This window comes from Cornus florida, unplaced genomic scaffold (genome assembly GCF_030987335.1).
Source record: "Cornus florida cultivar Cherokee Brave unplaced genomic scaffold, ASM3098733v1 CherokeeBrave_3.0.0_Hap2_Chr04, whole genome shotgun sequence".
In the NCBI taxonomy this organism is placed as follows: Eukaryota; Viridiplantae; Streptophyta; class Magnoliopsida; order Cornales; family Cornaceae; genus Cornus; species Cornus florida.
The window spans coordinates 38,240,593-38,265,075 of NW_026775574.1; the positions used below are offsets into that span (position 1 = coordinate 38,240,593).

Sequence of the window (24,483 nt, forward strand, 5' to 3'; positions counted from 1 at the left end):
CAAAGTGTCTCGAACGTGGCCGAAACAACAACATATGCTCAACGAGGCAGCCCCATTGCAGTTATTTTTCCCATCTTTGACAGCTCTCAAGAAGTAAACCCCCAGTTATGCCATCAGTGAGTTGGGAAAAGGTTATGACCTAACTCCAACACTTCTAGGTACCTTGGGTTATAGCAGGCATCTTGCTCGGGTTAAACCCCCACACATTGCAAAAGAAAGGGCCAGCAATAAGATAGGACAGCAGACGCAACCAAGTAAGATGCACGCAAAATACACATTGGCCATTTTCAAGGGCGTACAACTGTCACTCTAAGCAGGGTTTATCTCTGTTGTGTTGGCGCGAGAGAGCACGTAATTAGTAGAATTGATTGGTGCATGAAGCCGGCTCGTTGCGGGTGGTTGGGCTCCCTCCTATTTATGTGTCCAGGTATGAGTTTAGGCCATTCAAAGAACTCCTCAAAATGATCCAAATTTTACCTGTCTTGATGCCTTGCAACTTCTTCTTTCTATCCTTTTTGCTTAATTATCTAGGGAAGAAATCCAACTTCTGTTTGAAGCAGTAGGGCATCAGTCAAACTTTCCAGTCCGTTGGAATCTTCGTGGCAGTCAAACTTAGATTATGGTAAGAAAGATCATTAACAGACCTTGGCTGAACCAATATGAGAAATGCAATCTTTCCAAATAACATATATAGATATGCTAGCAAAGAATTTGAATCAAATTATAGACACACATGTTAATTTGCAGAGAGTGAATTTCATCCAAGTATATTGACTTGGATGCAATCTTCCCAAATTTATGCACTGATCTAAAATCATCCAATTGAATTCACAATTTAGACCAAGTGCGAAGGTAATCGGAGATGAACGATCCACAAAAATCGTCCACTGACAAATTGTGAGTGGCTTTGATTGATTATTCTGCTTTAACCCGAATCGCTACCCTTACAATCGCTGCCCGTCGCTGGAAGCATCGCCTTTCACTCCGTTCTTGCTCGCCGTTGCTGGTATTTGTCACCGGAACTTGCAGCTTCCATCTCTCGAAATCAAACTGAACCATCGCTGGATTCCTTATTGCCCACCGTTCAGACTTTGTTCGTCGGCATTGTTCATCGCCATTGTCGAAACTGCTATCCTCGTCGCCGCTCTTGAAAGCAAGATTAAACCCAGAATCTCATATTTGAAAGCAAGATTAAAGATAACCCAACAATCAATATAGTCTCAATTATCTCAATTTAGTCATACCTAAATCTCACAAGTCACACGGCCCTTAAATCCTACAGATTTGCAGCAAACAATCTGGATGTGGTGGTGGTTAGCCAGATGGGGGCTGTTAGTGGTCGGCTGTGGTGGGGATCGGCCATTCACTGTACATGGAAACACACACACACAAAGATGGAGGAAAATAATTATGGTGGTGGTAGTGGCGGCAGTGGCTCCTATGGTGGTTGGTGGTTTTTTTGGTGGAGATAGCAATGATGGCTTTTTTTAGTGCAGATGGCGGCGGACCAACTTCGGTATTTTTATTTTTATTTTTACACTATTTTATACGCGTGTGTATGTGCACGGGGTATTTCAGTCATTGCATTTTAATAAACGAAAAAACAAAAAAAAAAATGGCACACGGGTGGAATGCAAAACGGGCGCCCCAAATCCTATGAGCAAAACGGTGGCTTCCCCGAACAGTGTATATTTTAGACACGAGCCTTTCTTTACTAAGCCAGAGACGCCGCATTCGCAGTTATGCTCTCTTCTTCTCAGTACACTCTTCATCTTCAACTAATGGCTGTTCTTTAACAACCGAATGTTGAAATATTCTTTTCGAACCTCTTCTTCTATGGCCTCTGTGGCTCTTCATTCCTCTCGAATTTCCAGCCCCTTTCCTCTCGCTGTTCCGTTCTTCACTCGCTCCTTTCGACTTCTTCCCAAGCGTCAAGACCTCACTCTCCGCCGCCGTAACTTTTGCCGGAGCATCAGTTTCTTCACTGCTTACTCGCGTCAGCGCTTCTCGACCGTTGCTTCCAGCTCTACGGGTACGATAATTGTAGCTCTTCTTTTTGTTATTTCTCTCAAGCATTTTATCGAGCATGTTTGTAGTGACCTGAAAAATCTGATATGGTCCTTTTAGTTGCTGAGAGAAGTGAGAAAAAAAAAAAATGAATTTTAATGATTAATTATGGATATATTCCGTTTTTAACTCAAAAACAACATATAAGTACAGAACGTATTCATCTTTACCATTGTGTTTCTCATTGTCCAAGTTACGAAGATTAGGCCCTGTAAGCGTCACACTCTTACTGAACCATTGCATGTCGTTTCTTATATTTAATTGTGTTGATTTATATGAAATTTTTATGGAATTGAGGAGATATTTGTAGAATATAGAAATATATAAGATATTTGGAAGGGATTCTAGTGTTTTTCCTCAAGTATGTGGGATGTTTAGGAGCCTCATCCCCTTTGATCTTAGCTGTCCATTGTGTAGGAAGGTGCCCGCAATTAGGTAAGGATTTCCATTTGCAACAACCGAGTAGCTCGGTGTGAGTGAGAATGTCCTTAGGGTATCTTTAGCATTAATGCTTGGATTGGATACAAATGTTTTTTGCAGACAAGAATGTGTGAGTGTGCATGCCATTTGAGGGTGACGACAACTACCAAAACCACATGGGTTTAGGTGGACAAGTATTTGATGAGCAGGGACCAACACCTTGGTTACGCGTAGGTTCTGCTAGAGTACCATTGACATATAAGAGTAGGTTTTACTGCAAGAAAAGCTTAGAAATTAAAGATTGCTGCATACAGGAGACTTTGTCAAAGGAGACGACATGACATGCTTTGGGGTAGGCAGGGAGTCTGACCACCCTTTCATGGACTTGAAAGGGGTCAGTGACAAGCCTTAGGGGTTCATTTGTGACGGAAAGGGCAGCCTTGATGAAAGGATGAAAGCAATATAGAAAGTATTAATCTTATTGAGAGAGCAACTAGATGCTCGATTTTCCAAGACTCCAAAGAAAACTAGGTGGGTTCATTTGACTATGACACGCCCTTGGGGAAAAATGGTCCAAAGGTTTGATTTTGGTAAAGAGAACAACCTTGCAAGTAGGAGCTTGCAAAGTGCAGAGAGGACTTGTCTAAAAAAAGAGAGTTTGCTGCCACTTTGAAAATTAAGGTGCCAAAGCCTGAGCAGTAAGATGGGCGAGGGATGTTGCTAGATAGACAACTGATTCTGGATGGATGATGATGAATAGAATACACAAACAATAATAGTGTAACTCACATACATTGCTGCACTATGGTGGAGACAACTCTTGATAGGTGGGGCGCATGAGCAATCAAGACTTGGGCTAAATTTAAGATAAGAATCAAATTGCAGTTATACAGTGAGAGTGGTGCATTTGATGATGATCAACTTGAGGCACCTTAAGTAAAAGGGGTATGCGAATGAGTGTGTCAAGGAATACTCAAATGTTGGAGATCTCATGAATGACTAATCGATAACACATCTTTACTTTTGAACGCTTTCTAATACATCTTTACTTATAAAAAAAAAAAACATTTATGATTTTCATCAATGGGTTGCAACCTTGGTGGCAATAGAGTTGATGAGACATGAGCTGCTAAACTTGGCATATGCCATGACTATAACAGAGCAACTAGATCACTTTAAAATAGAGAATAGGCTGATGTTTACAAGAAAGTGTGACAAAGATGGGGAGATTGGAGGCATAAGAAAGCCGTCTCTTGGAAAACAAAATATGACGAGAGCAATGATGATGACATGCACCAAATCATGATAGGGCAAGGACCATGGGCAATGGTCTAAGTCCAATGAGAGGGGCAATCGTTGTGACAGGGGATAGCATGAGGTGAAGTGGTTCTTATGTGATGCTTCTCACATAGTGCAAGATTGTTGAGATAAAAAAGAAGAATACTATAGTGAAGAAGGGCAAAGAGGAGTATTCGTTATCATGTAGTGTGGAGAGTGACATATGTATGTGAACATATAGGTGTTTTTTGAATTTTGTGGATAGCTTAAAGTTATAGCGTCGTTGTGAATGATTTCTGTTTTCTTTGGGAGCGCTCCCCTTTTAGGCGCCTTTAATGAAATCTTACTTATCGAAAAAAAAAAAACATATGGGTGTTGAGCAGCATGCCATGAGATACTAAGAGGAAGAGTAAGAAGAAGATCTAAGGGATGTGGTATGTCAATGTGGAGGAGGACGGCAAGGTCATGAAAGCTTTAATGGACATAGAAACCACAAATAAGTATTAGTTTGTGAGAGTTTTAAAGGTTGGTCCTTTAATCTCACAGGACGGATTGTTGGTTTAAGGCTTTCAATTTTGAGGAGACACTTTTCCATTGGATTTGCAAGGCCATTGAGCATGTACAGATGAAACGAAAAAGCAAGAGCAACGTCAATGTAATCAATATAATGATGATGATGATGATATGGTGTTGAGGTTGGATTTCACAGACAAGAACAATGTAAAATCCTTTACTTGCTTGGGGAGTCCTCTATCTCACTCAAGTGCTAGCGAGTCAGCATTTTCTCCTTCCTCTCCCTAATGTGAGTGCGATCAGGCTATGGGCTATCCTAGCAATAAATTATTGAGTAGTGCTGCATTCTCGAGCCTCGTTGATCTAAAACTGGGGCTGGGTTCGGGTAAATTCCTAACAAGCTTTTGTTCATGCTCAAGCTCAGCAAATTATAGTTGGACAACCAAAGGACCAATTGGCCCAGCGGTATCACCCCTTCCTTTCCAAAGGGGAGGTCGGGGACCATGTGGAGGTAGGGTGTGTGCGTAATTACTTTAACTTCCAAATATATATATATATATATATATATATATATATATATATATAGTTGGACAAGCTCTTCACTGAATTGAGGCTGAGCTATTAATTAGTGCTCTATCCATTTGCTGCCCTTCGTAGAGCTTTTGAGTTCATAGGTGACTTATTATCTTGCTTTCTCTCATGAAAATATGCTCTTCTTTGTTGGGAAAAAAAGACTTTTATGTATTTATAACCTACAAAGTTAACATTATCCTACATACTCCCGTTTCTTAAACTTATGCATCTTAACTTCAAAATTTCATCTTGATGCATGAAAACTAACCTGACGTCAGGCACGAGCATGAAGTTAGTTGGAATATTCTAGAGGAATTTTTTTATTCAATTATCATACAGAATATTAATCATTTTGCATAATGGAAGGTCATTTTAAATCTTTGTCTAAGGTGGCTTATACATATTGGACTTCTCTATGATCTCTTTACATATGTGATTCTAGATTATTGTTGTTGGCTTTGATATGTTTATATCTTTTTGGTATCTTCAACATTAACAAGTCTTGGGAGTTGGTGAGACTGTTACTTTCGTAATGTGAATATTTCAAATCACTATTATGACTGAAGATTCCACAATTGTGCAGACTGGAATTTTAATGCTAAAACGGTTGACGAAATATATGATGTCATAGTGGTAGGAGGTGGACATGCAGGCTGTGAAGCTGCCCTTGCATCTGCTCGTTTAGGAGCAAAAACACTTCTTCTCACACTAAACATTGATCGAATTGCTTGGCAGGTTAATATATTGAACTTTATTTATTGTCATTAAGTAATTTCTTAGTTGTTATTAATAAAATTTTATGAATGATAATTATATATAAATCTAGTTTTTTTTCTTCCTTTCTTTTCTTTCTTTATTTCTGTTGTTTTAACTTCATTGGCTGCTTGGAAGTCACCTAACATATTTCTCTCCTCTCTTTTGGTTGTTTGTGTGGGAGATTAAATTTCTAGAAGTCGAATTGATGGGATCTACTGAAATCATTGGAAAAAAAAATTATATTCTGAGTTATGTACTCACTTGGCTTGCTATTCAAACCGAAAATTTACAAACCAACCCTTCCTCGGTAACTGATGCAAATAATTAATGGTGCTTTGGAGTGTATCTTGAAAAAGTCAAAGAGTCATTCTTGTTTTTGGGTACTAAGTAATTAAACTTTGGAATTACCAAGTCTTCTTGAACCAAACAGAAGATTAGGGTATGGCTACTCCAATCAACGTTGGAGCCTAGATTTCTGAAGGGAAATCTGGGGAAAGCCTGAGGTATAGTCTATAAACTTATAATATTTCAAAATTATATTAATTAACTACTAATGACTCTTGACTTATCATAAAATGACTGTTACAATCCCCACATAGCATTAATAACATTTTAACCACTTTCCTAAGGAAACTCTCAGTAATTCTAACACTTAATTACTTGATTCCAAAAAACAAGAATGACCTTTGACTTTTTTTTCTGTACACATTCCAAATCATCATTAATTATTTGCATCAAACCCTCCTCGTTGAAGAAAACTTGCCGTCGAGTCCGAAACAATTTACCATGATCAATTAAGAACCCTAATGAAGCCTTCCATCTTTTCGTACTTCTTTCCATACTTGATCATAGCACAGTAAGCTTTTGTTAATTACAAAGAATCCCTTTGAATAAATTTTCTGAGCTCTCTAGTCTCTTGTGAAATCTTTAATCTTGCTTGAAGATAAATCATGAACCAAAACTTGAACTAATTCAATTTTTACGTCGGAGCAACTCCTTGCTGTATGTCGCGCCAATAATCCATCCCAAATCAGGTCATGTATATTGAAATCTGTCAACTCCATGAATGAGGAAGCTTTCATTCTGACCAAATTATTATTATTTTTTATGAGCAGGTGTGGGTATAATGTTAAAGAGAGGAAGAATTGGTACAAGAGTTTAACAGTGAGGGCATTCCCTGACAACAAATGACAACAACCATAAAAAAGAATAAGACCAGTTCCAGTACATATGAAAACAAGAGAAAACAGAAGCTAAGCCCAATCTAGCAAGTAGCATGCACCACATCATGAAGAGAAAGACCAGCAGCATCCAAAATCTGAAACCAAGTGAGTTCAGTCTCAACAGCAGACCTCTGAACCCCTTGATGCAATCTAACATTTCTCTCATTCCAAATAGCCTATAAACCAGCTGAAAAAACCATTCTGCTAAGATTAGCTATGTATGTATCAGTAGCAAACTTCTTAATACACCACTCCACAAAGGAATCAAAAGATAAACCAGACATGTTCAAATTGAAGAGAGAACTAAACCACTGTCAAACATCTCTAGCAAACGGACGACCAAAAAAGATATGATCTCTAGAATCATCACTCTGGAAACAATTAACAAAAATAGAAGCATCTGTAAACCCCTTTTCTGAAGATTACAAAAAGATGGCAAATTGTCTTGTAAAGCTAAACAAGCAGTGAAGTTAGTCCCTGGTCTACTTTAATTCCAACAGACTATGCAGTGGGATCCCAGGCGTTTTATGCAAGCTGGACATTGAGAAGGCTTACAATCATGTTAGTTGGAGCTTCCTTCTCTATTTGTTGGAGAGGATGGGATTTGATGAGAGATGGAGGAGATGGATCGAGTTTTGTATTTTTAGTGTTCGTTTCTCAGTCCTTGTGAACAGCTCTCCGACGGGATTCTTTAGTAGTTCGAGGGGCTTGAGACATCCCTTTTTGTTCCTCGTTGTGATGGAAGCCCTCAGTAGATTGATAAGAAGGATTGTGGATTTGGGCTTCTTGCGAGGTTTTCGGATGGGCAGAGACGTTTCTAGTCAGTTGGAGATATCCCATTTGATGTTTGCAGATGACACTTTGGTTTTTTGTGACACGGATGAGTCTTAGATGAGGTACTTGAGTTGTCTTTTGACATGGTTTCAAGTCATTTCCGGCTTAAAGGTGAATGTGGGTAAAAGTGTCTTCGTTGCTGTTGGGGGAGGTTCCGGAGATTACTCTTGTTGACATTCTGGGTTGCAGCATTGGCTCTTTTCCTATTTCTTATTTGGGGTTGCCGCTTGGGGTGCCATTGAGGCGAGTGGGATATTGGGACCTTGTTGTGGAAAGGTTTGAGAGGAGGTTGGCTGGGTTGAAGATGCAGTATCTTTCAAAAGGTGGGAGAGTCACTTTGATGGAGAGTACTTTGTCGAGTCTTCCAATTGGTTTTGGTGGTCTGGGTATTAGAAGATTGGTACCTTTTAATAAGGCCTTTTTGGGCAAGTGGCTGTGGAGATTTGGGGTGGAGAGGCATAGACATTGGAGAAGGGTGGTTGCGAGCAGATTCGGGGAGGAGAGAGATGGTTGGTGTTCTAGGGAGGTGACTATCCCTCATGGTGTTGGGGTTTAGAAGTCCATCCGGAAAGGGTGGGATGAATTCTCAAAACACATTAGATTTCGGGTGGGGGATGGGAGGAGGATCCACTTTTGGGAGGATATTTGGTGTGGTGATCATTCTCTGGCCTTCACTTTTCCCAAGCTTGTTAGGATTGCTGTGGACAGACATGCTTTTGTGATTGACTGCTATTGTCTTGATAGTGGGAGAACTGTTTGGGACATTCGTTTCTTGAGTCACTTTCCGGATTGGGAGATCGAGGATGCCACTGGTCTGTTGGAAATGGTCTATAGACAGGAGTTTACCGGCGATGTTTCTAACTCATCGGTGTGGGTTCCTTCTTCCCAGGGTTGTTTTGGTGTTCGGTTTTTCTACAGGTTTATTACGGAAGCCCATGGGGAGTCTTTCCCATGGAAGGCTATTTGGAGATCCAAGGCCCCTCTCAAAGTGGCTTTTTTTGCATGGACTTCGGTGTTGGGGAAAATCTTAGCCCAGGACAACTTAAGAAGGAGAAGATAGGTTGTGGTCAACTGGTGAGAGATGGGAAAACGATTGATCACCTTCTTTTGCATTGCCCCATGGCTTGGGATTGCTGGGTCTTATTGTTGAGTTTGTTTAGGGTTCAATGGGTTATGCCCAGGTCCCTAGAAATTTGATTGAGGCTTGGCGAGGTTGAATAGTGGGGGCCCAAGTCTGTGATTTTTGGAGGGTTACGCCTCTTTGCATTTGGTGGTGTTTATGGCTTGAAAGAAATAGGAAGTCCTTCGAAGGAAAGGAGACTCCTATGGGGGAGTTCAAATTCTCTATTATAAACACTCTTTTTTGTTGGGTTATAGGGAGATATTGTAAATCCATGGAGAAGATAGTTGATTTTTTGGACTCTCTGAGAGTTTAGAGGCCCTATTAGGCCTTGTGTATTTTCTGAGGGATGCGTTCCCCTTTTGAATGCTTCTTTGTACAATCTTTACTTATAAAAAAAAAACAGGAGACTGTAAGAAACCTAATTGCAACCATGCCAAGCCTTTTTGAAAGAAAAAAGACCATTATCCCACAACAAAGTATCAGTACCTTGAACAATAGAAATAAAAGTAATATAGTACTTCACATTTTTCATATCAGCACCCAAAAAGTCTAATGACCAAGCACCATTACAAATGACAGTATTCAGAGTAGCTTCTCTAGAGAAATGAAACTGTCTAACTCACCTCTGACCAAACCTCAGCAATAATTTTTGGCCTCCACACCAAGCATCATTGAACATGCTGAATGCTGATCCAGAGCAGATTCTAAAATTCACATGCTGCAACATAGTATCTCTCACTGACAGCAACAGAATGAGTAGGAGAAGAAATAGCCAGGCAATAGGAAGAATTCCTAGCATATCTCTATTAAAAACCATGCTATCCATAGATTATCCTTCCTATGCAACATATGCTAAACCATAGGACAGGTAAAAGCTCTTTGAATATCACAAAAATTCCTGATGCCAAACCCTCCTTCAGCTTTAGGCCTACACACCATCTTCCAACTCAAATAATGGAACTTTCTGACCATGTCATTGCCACCCCACATAAATCTTTTCATCTTTCTTTGGATCAATATAAGGACATCTGCAGTCAGATGAAAACACAGCACACCAATGAGCAACAGAAGGTGTAATTATAGACTTGATCAATTCAGCCCCTCCAGCCAAAGACAGCCTTCTATTGGACCACAACATTAATCTGGCATCAATATTATCGAACAACGGCTAAACGCACGTGATTTCAACCCCACACAGTACAGAGGCAAGCCAAGATACTTTTTTTTTTGATAAGTAGAGGCAAGCCAAGGTACTTGATTGGAAACTACCCTCTTTGAACTGGAAAATACTCAAATTATTCCTCTTTCTTCTAACTGCCTTAACGGGGAAAAAAAGAAGATTTATCCTTGTTAGCAGCTAACCCTGTAACATTCTGATAAGATTCTAGCACTTTCTCCACATTCAAAGAACCTCTACTGTTTCCATCTGTAACTATCATTAAGTCAGCTGCAAAAAGCAAATAAGTAAGGTTAGAATCAACTCTCAGAGCTTCTTGAGAAGGATTGCTCCCACCATTCCTCACTTCCTTTTCCATCAAAGTAGAAAAATACTCCCCAATTAATGTGAAAAGCAGATGAGAAATAGGACAACCCGCCTTAGACCTCTGCCAGGTTTGAAAAAACTTTTAGGAGATCCAGTTATAAGAATACTTATCAAAAAGGAAATCCTGTTATAAGAACAGAAAACCAAGCTGAATTCAAACATTCACTAATCCACTTGATCCAATTATCCCCAAACCAGAACTTCTGAAGAATTTGAAGCAGAAAAACCCAAGAAACTGGGTCATAAGCCTTGGTCAAATCAACCTTCAAAGCTACTGAAACATGCCTAGAAGTATTGAACCCTCTAACCAGCTCATGAGCCATAACTATATTGTCTTGAATCTTCCTCCATCTAATAAAAGCTTCTCTGGTCCTGACCAACCAGAGAAGGGATTATACCAGCTAATGTGTTAGCCAAAATCCTTGTGATGATTTTTTACGGCATGTTACAAAGAGATAATGGCCTGAAATCTCGCAACTTAGTGGCACCAATCTTCTTAGGGATCAAAGAGATACAGACATTATTAATACCTTTAGAAATCTTGGCATGACTAAAGAGCTAATGGCCTGAAATCTCGCAACTTGGTGGCACCAGTCTTCTTAGGGATCAAAGAGATAAAAGGCACTATTAATACCTTTATACATCTTGGCATGACTAAAGAAATACTGAACCATCCTACACACATCCTCACCCACAATACCCCAAGACATTTGATAAATAAAATATAGCTGGAAATCCATCAGGACCAGGAGCTTTATCAGGAGAGAGCCCATAACAAGGACTTATTCTCAGCTCTAGTGACAGTAGCTTCAAGCAACTGAGATTGACAGGAGAAAGAACTTGGCTGCATCAAATCAAAATTATTCTGTTCTCCCAAATTCCCAAACAAGTTTTTATAAAAGTCAACCATCCTTTAAGAAAACATTAGGATAATTTGCCACTTTTAGAAGCTTAATTAATTCTAATCACCTAACTCAAAATAACTCAGAAATATACACACATATATGGGTCATTAGCCCAACTGGCATAACCTTCGTGAAAATGAAGGATTCGGGTGTATATCAGTATTTACCTAACTAAAAAGTCAGAATCCCTTTTGACTCTGCTCCATTGATTCCACTATTATTAGTGAAATCTATTCGGGAGATCGATGCTTATGAAGGAACAGATTACTCAGATCTCTGCTTCTTCTCTGATGTTACGTTCCTGACAAAATTGAAAATCCCTGATTTCGAGAAGTATAATGGCGCAGGATGCTGATAAAATTCACATTTCTATGTTGCAACATCTGCTGATAAAAGATATCTGAACATCTGTCATAATCCTTCAACCATGAGACCCTTGCTTTTTGAGACAAAAGCAATTCTTCATTTGTAAGGCGCATAAATCATCCTCCTCAACTGTCTTCTGTTACGCCCAGACCATGCAGCATTCTTAGTCTGAACATCCATCAACCCCACATCAGCAATGCAACTATTAAGCTCATCAAGAATAGATTGAGGCAACTTCTTCCCACCAATCTTTTCCCTACGATACCTCACCACATTCCAGTCTCCATGAGCCACCCAGGCACTATCCACAACAGAAGCATATTGTTTCAAATCCCTTCACAATTGCCTTCTGTCATACACAGTGTTCAAAGCATAAATAGGAGACAAATAAAACACAAAACCAGAAACCTTAGCAAAATTATTAATCCAGTCCCAAGCACTACAAACTCTGCTTGAAACCTTAGCAAAATTATTCTGCTTAACTTAGTTTCTACCAAACAAATAAAATTGATCCGTAACTCGGGAAAAAATTCCTACCATCCCTCTGCGTTCTGGTCCTGTTAAGGCCCCGAACATCCCAGCTACAAATCCTTGAGAACTGAAGGAGCATTGCCCCCACCTCTACATCTAGACACTTTCTCAGTGACGGGTGTAGATTTATGGATTCTGTCGTTGTTTTTCTACACTTCGTGCAAAAATAAGAACAACCTGCAAAAACTAAATTAAAGATGGTATAGAATAAGCAGGGTCGAACCATACATGATTTAAACTCACGAATCAAAATTAAAACCAAAAGTTAAGGAAGAATAACTTTTAAAACAATTTAATGATTTATTACTAATAAACTAAAAATAAATTAAATAAATAAGATGAAATAAATTCCTAATCAAATAATAAGAAAAATCTCAATGAAAGAATCCACCACCACAGCTTACTATAAATAAATTTGTATATTTCTGTGTATGTAAATTTTCCTATTGTAAACAAATCACTCCACCAGTCCAATTATAGCTTGGAAAGATGAAGAAAAATAATAGTGTGAAATAATAATTGCTTGAGAATATATTTTACTTAATCTGATATATCTTTGGTAAATAGAAATAGGCATTCTCTGAATTACCATTAATTGGCAAACACGAAGAATCCTCTTTCTAATTTTTTTATTAAAATAGGAACACAGAATAGAAGAGTAAAATAATGCTCTAAAGAGAAAATTTCATAAAAGAATTAAACTAAATTTACTTATATTTCAGCCATGGTGGCTTCATCACTCCCTTGAGAAGGAATGTTTAAGTTAGCATAATAAGAAAACAAAATAAAGAAATAAAAACAATTTTCATAACAAAAATTATAAGAAATAAATTGAAGACAAAAATTCTCTCTAACTTTCATTATTTTATCTCACTAATAATGTACATTCACCTCCTCTACATATGTCCCTATTTGTAGAGTTTGAATGGAACGATTGGGAGGAGAAAATTCTAATTATAGAAGTGAAATAAAATAAAATAAAATAAAATCTTCCTAAAATCTTGCTGCTTTCCAATTTGGTCTGATCTTTGACTTCATGTGATGGAAAGTCAAATTTGAATTTCACTGATCGTATAATCTCATAAACTTGCTATTTTTGTCTCTTTTCTTCTTATTCTGAAATCAACCCCTACAAAACATGAAAAGCAAGGATAAAAACATTTATCTACTAAAAAATATTAATTAATCATTTATTATTAAGTATAAAATAACAAGTTTTTTGCACTTATCACTCAGGAGCATTGCCCCTTTGCCTTTATCAACTTGCAGTGAATCGTCACCTTTCATGGAACTTTTCTTCAACTTAATTTTCTCACTGCCCTCCTTAGGAGATACTATATGAACACTCTCCTCAGAAGCTACAAAGACTGGAGACTTAGAAATATCCTCCTCACTCCATGCATATCTCTCTCACGAGAGTATCTCAATATAGTGTCAGAAGTTGCACATACTAAGGTTGCATCCTTATTGCCTTCTTCAACAGGATCCCTATCAACCTTATTACTCAGCCCCTCTGGAAAATTCCCCTCCCTAGCCACTGCACCATCGTCCTTGGGCACAACCAACAAATTAAAAGGGTTCTAATTAGTACTCACCAAATCATCCTCCTTTACACTACCCTCAATTCATCTCCTAATGGGCAGATCGCAAGTCCTCTACTGCCGAAAGCTTTCCTTTACTTTTGACCACCCATCTGCCTTCAACTTTCTTTTCGAATCCAAATACTTTTTAGGGCATTTCTCAACAAGATGATCAATCCGTTTGCAATATGTACAAACTTGAGGCTTCTAAATACTCCACCTTCACTTTACAAATGGCTGAGAGAGAGAGAGGCGCAACCCGTTTTCTTTATATATATCAAAACCCTTTCACATAACACAAATACATATACAATACGAGAAAGGCCTATTTACATAACGGCCACAAACCCTTTGTCTAATTACAATATGACCCCAACATAAATACCTATTTACATATAACTGTTCTAACACTCTCCCTCTGGAGAATATATATCATATAGTCCCAGCTTGGAACAAATTGTTTTTAACCGATTATGACCAAGAGCCTTAGTAAACATATCAGCTAATTGATCTTCTGACTTCACAAATGGAGTAGAGATGTTCTTGCTCAATATTTTCTCTCGGGTGAAGTGACAATCAACTTCAATATGCTTGGTTCTTTCATGAAATACCGGATTGGATGCAATATGAACAGCTGCTTGGTTATCACAGAACAATGGAATAGGAGTCTTGACTATTAACCTAAGTTCCTCAAGAAAGTGTTGTATCCACGTTAACTCACTAGAGGTATGGGCCATCGCCCTGTACTCTGCTTCAGCGCTGGACCGTGCTACCACTGTTTGCTTTTTACTTTTCCATGTGATTTCCACTAACAAATGTGCAGTAGCCTGTAGTAGATCTCCTATCTGAGGGAGAACCAGCCCAGTCAGCATCTGTGAAACCTTCTACCCTAAGATGTCCATTTGGTTTATATAGCAACCCAACACCTGGAGCTTGCTTGAGTTATCGGATAATTCGAAGAACTGCATTTCAATGTGGCATCCTAGGAGATCCCATGAACTGACTTACAACACTAACTGCATATGAGATATCCGGTCGAGTGATAGTGAGATAAATTAATTTCCCAACAAGTCGTCGATATCTGCCAGGATCATCAAATAGATCACCCTCATCTGATAAGAGTTTTGTATTTGGATCCATAAGAGCATCAATAGGACGACCACCCAACATACCTGTTTCTTCTAATAAATCCAACACATATTTCCTTTGAGATAAACTTATACCTTCCTTGGATCTATTAACTTCAATACCCAAGAAATATCTGATTTTGAAGAAACAACTTCAATTTAACAATACCTTCAGAATCATTACCTGTGATCACAATGTCATCTACATATACCACAAGGAAAATGAAACCAGGTTTAGTGTGCTGATGAAACACCGAATGGTCTGTCTGACATCTCTTAAGACCAAATGCTAATGGTGTCGCAGAGAACTTTCCAAACCAAGCCCTTGAAGATTGCTTCAATCCATACAGGGCCTTCCTAAGGCGACAAACGGTATGACGATACTCCCCTTGAGCAACAAACCCAGGTGGTTGCTCCATATAGACTTCTTCAACTAAGTCGCCAGGTAAGAAAGCATTTTTCACATCTAATTGAAACAACGGCCAGTTACGATTTGCAGCAATGGAAATAAGGACCGGATAGAAGAAATCTTTACAACAGGGGAAAAAGTCTCATCATAATCAACACCATAAGTTTGGGTGTACCCCTTTGCAACAAGATGAGCTTTCAAACGCTCAATAGAACCATCGTGGAGATATTTGACAGTGTAGACCCACTTACAACCAACCGGTTTGGAACCAGGAGGTAAGGGAACAAGATTCCATGTCCCATTATGATGAAGAGTATCCATTTCATCGATCATGGCTTGTTGCCAACCAGGATGAGAAAGAGCATCCTGCAAAGTCTTGGGAACAAGTATAGTAAACAGTGTGGATAAAAAACAAGAGAAAGTGGGTGAAACATGAGTATATGAGACAAAGTTAGAAATAGGATGTGCAGTAACACAAGATCGAATACCTTTGCGTAAGGCAATAGGAAGATCATCAGCAGCAACAGGAGCCTCAATAGAAGTAGACAATTTGGGGGGGGGGGGGGCGGGGGGGGCTAGCTGTGATCGTCGACTGTACACTTGAAGTGGTGGTGGCACTTGAGGTGGCGGTGTTACTGGAGGTGGTCGTGGTGGGACATAGGCTGATGAGTGTGACACAACAGGCAATGGAAGCCAGAACTCGGTATCTAAAGACGAACCATGTGAAGAAAAATAAGGAGTGTCCTCAAAAAAGGTAACGTCCATGCACACAAAAGCACGATGAGTGCTAGGATCCCAACATTTATAACCCTTTTGAGTCCGAGAGTACCCAATAAAGACACACTTAATGGCACGAGGAGACAATTTATCAGTGCCAGGGCGTAATATGTGAGCAAAGCGCACACACCCAAAAACATGAGGCGGTAATGCAAATAATGGTCGGGTAGGAAAAACAAGGGAATAAGGACATTTCCAATTAAGAACAGAAGATGGCATACGATTAATTAAATAACAAGCAATTAAAACAACATCTCCCCAAAATGCCTTTGGAAGATGCATATGGATCATCAATGTCCGAGCTATTTCAATTAAATGCCAATTTTTCCGTTTGGCTACACCATTTTGTTGGGGAGTATAAGACCAAGAAGTTTGATGCAAGATGCCACGAGAGTCGCAAAAGGTAGAAATAGCACCTTTGACATATTCCATAGCATTATCAGATTGTAAAGTTCGTATAACACAACCAAATTGAACTTCAATTTCTTTTAAAAATAATTGAAATATGGGAAAAAGTTCAGAACGGTCTTTCATTAAAAACAACCAAGTCATCATCCTTTATTTAGGGAAAAAAAAAAAAAACAACCAAGTCATCCTTGAATAGTCATCAACAAAGGTAACAAAATAAGAAAAACTTGATTGACTAGTTTGACGAGTAGGACCCCAAATGTCCGTATGCACCAATTCAAATAAAGAAGACCGACGATTAACAATATGAGGAGGGAAAGACACTCTATGGTGCTTACCCAACTGACAAGACTCACAATTTAAAGTAGACACTGACTCAAGGAAAGGTAATGCAGACTTCAAGTACCGCAACGAGGGATGACCTAACCGATAATGCCACTGGTATACAGACACCTGGGAATGTAAAGCAACACCACTAGTGGAAGGTGTGCAATCCAAATAGTATAGGCCAATTCTGTTAGTTCCCCCACCAATCGTCGTCTTCGTGTTGAGGTCCTGAAAGATACAAAACGAAGGATAAAAAGTGACAAAACAATTGAGTGCTTGAGTCAGTTTACTGACAGATAATAAATTAAAAGGAAATTTTGGAACCAATTGCACAGAGGATAAAGAAATGGATTGGGTTAGTTTAATTGTTCCCTGGCCAATAATGGAACATGTTCTACCATCAGCCAAAGTAACAAAGGATGAGAAACGAGACTTCTGAAAATTAGAAAATAGAGATTCATCACCTGTGAGATGGGTAGACGCCCCAGAGTGACAGAGTCAATAACCCAAGGGGAGGTTGAAGTCTGTAAATCAGACAAGCAGGCAATATTACCTGATTGCGCAAAGTTAACCGTATCAGTAGAGTGGGGATGCGTCCGGTTGACCAAGGCACTGAACTTAGCTCGTGAGAGTATCACACTGTCACTAATAGGTGCAGATGATGGCAGTACAGAGTTTTGAGCAGGTGGGTGGTGGTGGTCAGGAGAAGGATGAGACCCAGCAATGTCAGAAGAAGACACTACCTGATTTGCCCATCTAGCAAGCTTTTGAAAGTACTGTAATACTCACCGATGCCTTGACCATAGGGGTCAGATTGATGAGAATGGAACATCTTCTCATACAGGGAGTATATGCGAGAGACATTTGTGTCCATAGAGTAGGTTTCTTTAACTGCATCCCATATTCTCTTTGCAGTGGTGACAAACATAAAAGTGGATGCAATGGAAGGTTCCATACTGTTCCACAACCAGGACATAACCATATAGTTATCAGCTTCCCAATCATCATATGTTGTGGATGGTGTGGATGTTTGAGGTGGAGGAGCTTGTGTAATAAACTTCAGCTTTCGTCGGGCGCCTAAATAGGTCTTCACTGCTTGAGCCCATAGTAAGTAATTTGAATTACTTAATTTCATAGTTGTAATTTGCAGCCCGACATGATCATATGTTGCAGGAGTTTTAATTCCAGTAGACTCAGAAGAAACAGTTGAGGAATCCAAATCCATGCCATGAACAATAGAAGTAGCCGCTGTAAATTTATATGTAAACTGAAAAAAAAAAATACTTATCTGGCCCAAGTTGAAGCCGCTGATGCCGAATCTGTCCCGAGAGGAACAGAAAAAAAAAAAAAACAGCCGGATCTAGGAAAAGGGTTGAACCAGACCCGGATATGAAAACGGGCCGGATCTGAAAACGGACCGGATCTGAAAACGGGCCGGATAAAAAACAGACCGGATCTGAACCGGATCTCTATAAAACCGGTTTAAGTGAACCTGGATCTGGATAGCCTAACCTGATCTGGGATAACCTCATGCCTGCAACCAAACACTACCCTTCTTCTTCGCAATCAGCGCCAGTGAGGACCACAATCTGCTGCCGTCAACAAACAAACAAGGATCCGAGACCTCCACAAGGTGAAGCCCCAACCACAAATCAATTAACGGCTAAGGGAAGACAGCAAAGCTGCTGCAAAGCTCTCTGCTGCGGCACCGAACCACATTGAGTTCCAAACGAAGCCACCGACCACAAAATCAGTCACAACGGCGACTACACACAACAAACACTGGCGTCAGCAAACGGAGAGATCTTCACACTGCAAACTCCTCGCCAACAGTCCAGGAATGGTCGTCGATGAAGGAAAAAAAAAAGAAAAAAAAAAAAAAAAAAAACGTCCAAGAGTGGCCGGATCGACGACAAACAGCGATCCCTTCACGAGCTAGTACACACCCTAGCACCGCGGTAGCAATGTCAATGGCCGGATCTACGCTCTGATACCATGTTAAATTTATAGATTATAGAGAGAGAGATAGTAGAATGAGAGAGTAGATGGCTGAGAGAGAGAGAGGCGCAGCCCCTTTTCTTTATATATATCAAAACCCTTACACATAACACAAATATATATACAATACGAGAAAGGCCTATTTACATAATGGCCACAAACCCTATGTCTAATTACAATATGACCCCAACATAAATACCTATTTACATATAACTGTTCTAACAATCAAGAAACAAAAGTCTAGAAAAAACTGATCAGACCTTAGGTACCACCCTCTTATTGCTACAATGCATTGGCAACCCATATAAATTAATCCAAATAGGAACCGATCCCAATAAGACCCTCTAGAGATTGACATTCTTGTTCCACTTCTTGATTATAATTGGTCTTCCCTCAAAAGTGTGAACATGCTGAAGAACCTTCTCCAAAGCCTCCATGAACTGAAACCTAAAGAGAGAGAATCCATCTCTGAGTGACATTACCTTCAGATCAGTGCCCCATCTGCAATGATAAAACTCTTAAGTGTCTTGGAAAAATTGCTTATTGTCCATGACATAACCTATTATCGAGTACTTCCAGTACTCAACATTGACAACCACATCCTCATCCGCGATCTGAATCTTATCCAGATCTTTGTGCCCTTCACGAAACTCAAGATTCACAAATGATGGTCTGGTAGAATTCTCAAAGACTCCGCCATGCGGTACGTGTGGGAGATCATGTAGGGACAAAAGACGCTCCCTGCGGCAACTGGGAGGAGGTGTTACCCTCCTCCATGATGAAAGACCTGTCTTCCACATGCTGAAACCCTAGAAATGGCATCTTCCTTCGGATCCCAAGAGGACTATTTTCTTTCCACTGGGTCACTGACTTGATGTGTATATACTATTTTTTGTTGGATCTCTAACCAAATTATTCAAGAAACTTAAATCTGATGTACTGTCTAATGCAAGTTATGGGATATTTTGAAATGAGTGGAAAAAACAATTTAAGTTATGGTCTCACTTTGCTTGCCTTTCAAACCACAATTTTACAAACCAACCCTTCCTTGATAATCCCTTGCAGCTGTTGCAGTTGTTAGATGGTCGCGAAACAAAAAGTTTATAATGGTTTTGATTCTTATTTATTTGGCCTTCACTGATCTTTTCCCTATATCCCCATTTTCTTTCTTCCTTATTCCCAATACAACGCGGACACGTGGTGCACGGTTGTCATCAACTCTTTCCATAAGGTGTTGGGTAAGTCCCACAACGAGCACAATCCGTGTATTTAGTTGCCATATGCTACACCTTAGGAACATGATATTTGCTTCCAATTTTAAATATAATTTGAGTTCTATTTATTATATTAAGAACATTTCTCTCATTAGAACTACAACTCTATCTCTGATTCTTTGGTCAATGGAGATATATTTAGTGTCAAAGATGCGTTATAGTTATGGAGAATATTTTTTATACTAAGAACAGTTTAATACAGCCTTGCAATCCAGCAGTGGGTGGACCTGCAAAGTCACAACTGGTACATGAAGCGGATGCACTTGGTGGTGAAATTGGAAAGGTTGCTGATAGGTAATATCTTTTTGCACAAAGTTTCTTGCTTATTCATTGGGGTGAGACGTAAAAATATAATTGTTTCTTGCTAACTGAAGTGTGAATTTTGAAAAAGATGATAATTGACATCCTAATTTAAAAAACTTGGGAAGTTGCTGTGAAATGTCATTTTACTGCTATTACCATATTATGCCAACATCAAGCTTAATTATGATCTGCACTTTTCCTGTTTTGGGAGCAAGGATTGGTGGATCTCATTTACAATTTTGTGGGTCCCAATACAGCTCAGAAAAGACGTGGTTGATGGTTTAATTATATGTTTTTTTTTTTTTTTTTTGTGTGTGGGGGGGGGGGGGGGGGGATAAGAAAAGTTCCATTTAAAGGCACTCAAGAGGGGATCTCTCCCAAGAAAACAACAAAAAAGCCAAACACGGCCGACTATAGTATCAAACTATCAACAAAATCTACAAGTTCCCCCACACAACTTCTCATGATGCCGCCTTACCAAGAGGATATGATTAAATCGTCTTCACAGCAATATTGAAACGAAATAGAGAACAAAAAAAAGCAAGAGAAAGGAGAATTGAATTTTGCTTGCATCATCTCAACCACCTCCTCTTCCCCTAAAGGCCTCTCAATCACTCCCTATCCTCCTCTGAGATACCCGCAAACTCCAGCCCACCTAGCAGGTGTCTCCAACTAGCAGTTTCAGAGTACAATTGCTGATAGTAAGAAACAATTCCCCTCTGAATGCCCTCCTCCCTAGTTAATAGACACCCATTGATACGAATCCTGCCAATGAGGTTGCCTCGCCTGTGAGAGTTTGTGAGCCGATGAAAGAACTTCGTGTTTTGGTCCCCTTCCTTCAACCAAAGAGCTTTAGATTTCTTCCTCCATGTCTCCTCCATCTTAGCTATTTCCTTGAACTCGCCCTTGCATTCATCCCTCCTGCAAGCTTCCATATCAGAGAGACCCCCTTCCCTCTCCTCTTGATCCAGTTTCGATAATTCCATATGAATTCTGTTTTTTCACCATTCCAAGCTTCTGAAGACTTATTCCACTTCTTGATACCCCCCTTCAAAAACCAGAGCTTGCTTGCCAACTGGAAGCTTGGCTTCCTCTGGTCACATAGCCATTCTACCAAATTCGAACCCACCAGAATGGGGTTCTTCCTCTCCTTAAACCACCACAATCAAGAAGGATGGGAATATGATATGAGGCCGGTCAAGCCAAAGCCACCTAGACCATATCAAGAAATTTCTTCTCCAAATTCCCAGAAGTCAAGAACCTATCTAATCGGGACAAGGTAGGGGACTGGCGCCCACTTGACCATGTGAACCTAGCTCCCTCCATCGGAAGGTCAAGGAGACGATGAGTTTCGAAGAAATCCGAGAACTCCATCATTGCAGGCATCCTTCTACTCCCCGTGGATCTCTCAAAAAGAACCCTGACAACATTAAAGTCACCATCCACCACGGCACCGACCATCTCCCCCTAGCAACCTCCAACTCCCCCTCCAAGTCTCTCCTCTCCACATCTCCCACAGGCCAAGAAACCTTAAAAACCCCAATGAGACCCATCCTCCTTCAAAGAAAACAAAAGAGAGATAGAAGATTTTCCTTTCCACACATCAATCTTCAAAACGCATCTCTTTTCCCAAAGCACGATACAATCCCCCCCCCCCCCCCCCCCCCCGGCGCGGGCCCTACCACATCAGTGATCTCCCACTCAACAAATCTACCCCATATGCTCGAATGTGCAAATTGGAACATTTGAGAATCTTTAAAGAACAATGAAAAACAAAGTAGTTTTTAGATTATGTTTTCTTTTTGTTTTGCTCTGTTTTGTAAAATTTATAGCTCATCTGATCTGAAAAAGATTGTTTGTGTGTGTGTGTGTGTGTGTGTGGGTGGGGGGAGGGCGTGTTACATGCTATGCTGCAGTGATTTATCCCACGTTCACATGATTTTTGAATATTAAATGTTTCATATTCTGTTGGTACATTTTAAAAAAAACTTAAGTTGGTGGGGAAATTTGACAAAGAAGTTGGTGATCGAGCCCAGATTGCAGCTTAGGCCTCACGAGCTTGGAAGGTATTGCCGGCTGTGGTTGTGTTGCCTCTGCCGGACTCTTTGTTCCTCTTCCGGTTTCCTTATTTGGCGAAGGCAGAGAGAGTGTTTAAGGAGGGACGACGTGACTGGGGGAAGGCCACCCTTCGAGTAGATCCATGGAGTTTTAGGGCGAGGTGTTCGGAGGTGTTGAAAGAGCAAGGGCTGAAGAGAGTGATGTTGTTTGGCCTCCCTCTTCACCTTTGGAGCCATGCTTTCTTTGCGACGGTGGGTGATTTGTGTGGAGGTTTCATTTGGGTGGATGCCGATGAGTCCCTTGACACTGAAAGAGTTCGTCTCACGGTGGCAGTTGGCCGTGTTTGCCCGCCTTTCATTTTTGTTCATGATGATTGTCTTTGCTTTAAGGTGGCTGTTTGGGAGGAATTGCCTCCACAACTTGTTCCGACGACGGATAGTCTTCAAGGGGGTGATGGCTCTCACCTGTTGAAGGAGGTGGAGTGGATGAGATGGGTTTCCTTGGGAGATAAGGGGATGGATGAGTTTTAGAGATGGAAGGAGTGGAGGGATAAGCTTTGGGATCGAAACACAGTGTTCTTCAGACGTTTGTTCACTCAACGTAGGAAGGAAATCTCTTCTCGTTCGTCGGATGGTGGTTGGAATTTTCAGAGGGGTGGAGGTCTTGGCTATCAGGCGTTGATGCAAAGTTGGAGCAGGAACTTTCAACGAGGTGGGTTTCACGCACTTTCAACGCGTGGGAGGGTGAGATAAGGCAAACCAACACCTGGTTGGCGCAGGAATGTTATCCGTTCAAATTGGAATACAGCTGTATCCAAGTTGAATTCAAATCGGTGGGCGTGTAATGTTAAGTTGGGCTCAAGTGCTGATGGGCGATCTGTTGGGCAGCGAATGGGGTGAGGGCTGTGAAGGACCACAATTCTGGGCCTACTATTTGCAATATGCCTGAACCATTGTTGCGTGGTAGTGGAAGTGTTAAGGCGGGCCATTTTAAAGAAGCTGATTGCTCGGTTGGTCTTTCTACTAGGCTGGGTCATGAGATTTTGGTTGGGCCATTTTCTGAGCCGGTTGGGCCTAAGTTACCACGTTCTGGACTTGAGATGGCCAATCGTTTTGGACCTCTCTCTTCTGTTGTTGGTCCATCATCACAGCAGTTGGTTTCACCTCTTCTCAAAGGTGGACGGCGTGTCAAGAAGCCACCGTAAGGGCATCGTCTGAAAGCTAAGAGGATTTCTCTCCCTACATTCTGACGAAGGTGGACTCGGAAGGAGAAACAAAAGTGGGTTCCCTCTGCTGACTGTGATCCGGGTAAGTCTGATCCATTGCAAAACTTCTCACAGTTTGATCCCCCTTCTGGTCCCCCCTTCTCCTTCTTCAGGAGTGTTGAGGAAGTCCTTGGAGAAGTTGAAGGGGTCTGTTTCTTCCATCTCCAGGAACCTTTCCTCAGTTTTTGAGGATGGCTTGGAATGTGGATTGGAAGGTTTTCTTGGGTGTAATCAGGTGGATGGGAGGAGTCATCCGAAGTCTGTGGTTCGAAAGGGTGACCGTGTCACTGTTTGTGTTGGGAAAGATGTTCAGATTTGTCTTGATGATGTTTCTGCTTCTATGTTTCTTAAGGAGTTGCGGGCTCATCTGGCCTTGAAAGGTCTCCATAATGAGCCGACTGGGTCTGAAGAAGTGTTTGGGACTCCTCTGGCCTGCTGCTCTCCTTCTTCGTTTCTTAAGGATAGGGAGGATGGGTCGTGTTCTTCTCTTTATGGGGATTTGGGGATGGGTCAGTGGAATGATGAGGAGACTGATTGTGATTTTGTTGCCCCTTTGGCTATTGTTCGACCGAATGGAGAGTTTGAGGTGGGGGCTGGCTGTGAGGCAGGTGGGGCTTTTTTGGAGGAGGAGTGGGTGAGGGAAAAGGGAATTGAGATTGGTTCCCTTTTGGGAGTTTCTTTCGAAGGTAGGTTGGAGGAGGCGACAAATTTGTTTTTGGATGTTCTTAACTCTCAGATTGTTGATAGTAGGGGTTATAGGGGGACTTCGGGAAGTCTCCCGGTGGGGATTGTTGAGAAGGATGCTCCGAGCCCCTCTACTCTTGTC

At 40.6% G+C, this 24,483-nt stretch overlaps 1 protein-coding gene across 3 annotated transcripts in view; it reads left to right on the forward strand.

Annotated features, from left to right (window-relative positions):
• The first annotated feature begins 1,681 nt into the window (after nucleotides 1-1,681).
• Nucleotides 1,682-24,483, forward strand: part of LOC132303161 (uncharacterized) — an 87,723-nt gene continuing 64,921 nt past the window's right edge. Inside the window, exons 1-3 of one of the 3 annotated variants that reach the window (XM_059800307.1) lie at nucleotides 1,682-2,032; nucleotides 5,435-5,586; nucleotides 20,235-20,326. In XM_059800307.1, coding sequence (XP_059656290.1) covers nucleotides 1,804-2,032; nucleotides 5,435-5,586; nucleotides 20,235-20,326 — 473 coding nt within the window. In that variant the 5' untranslated portion in view covers nucleotides 1,682-1,803. The remainder of the gene's footprint in view (nucleotides 2,033-5,434; nucleotides 5,587-20,234; nucleotides 20,327-24,483) is intronic. The other 2 variants (XM_059800306.1, XM_059800308.1) reach the window with 2 other exon arrangements.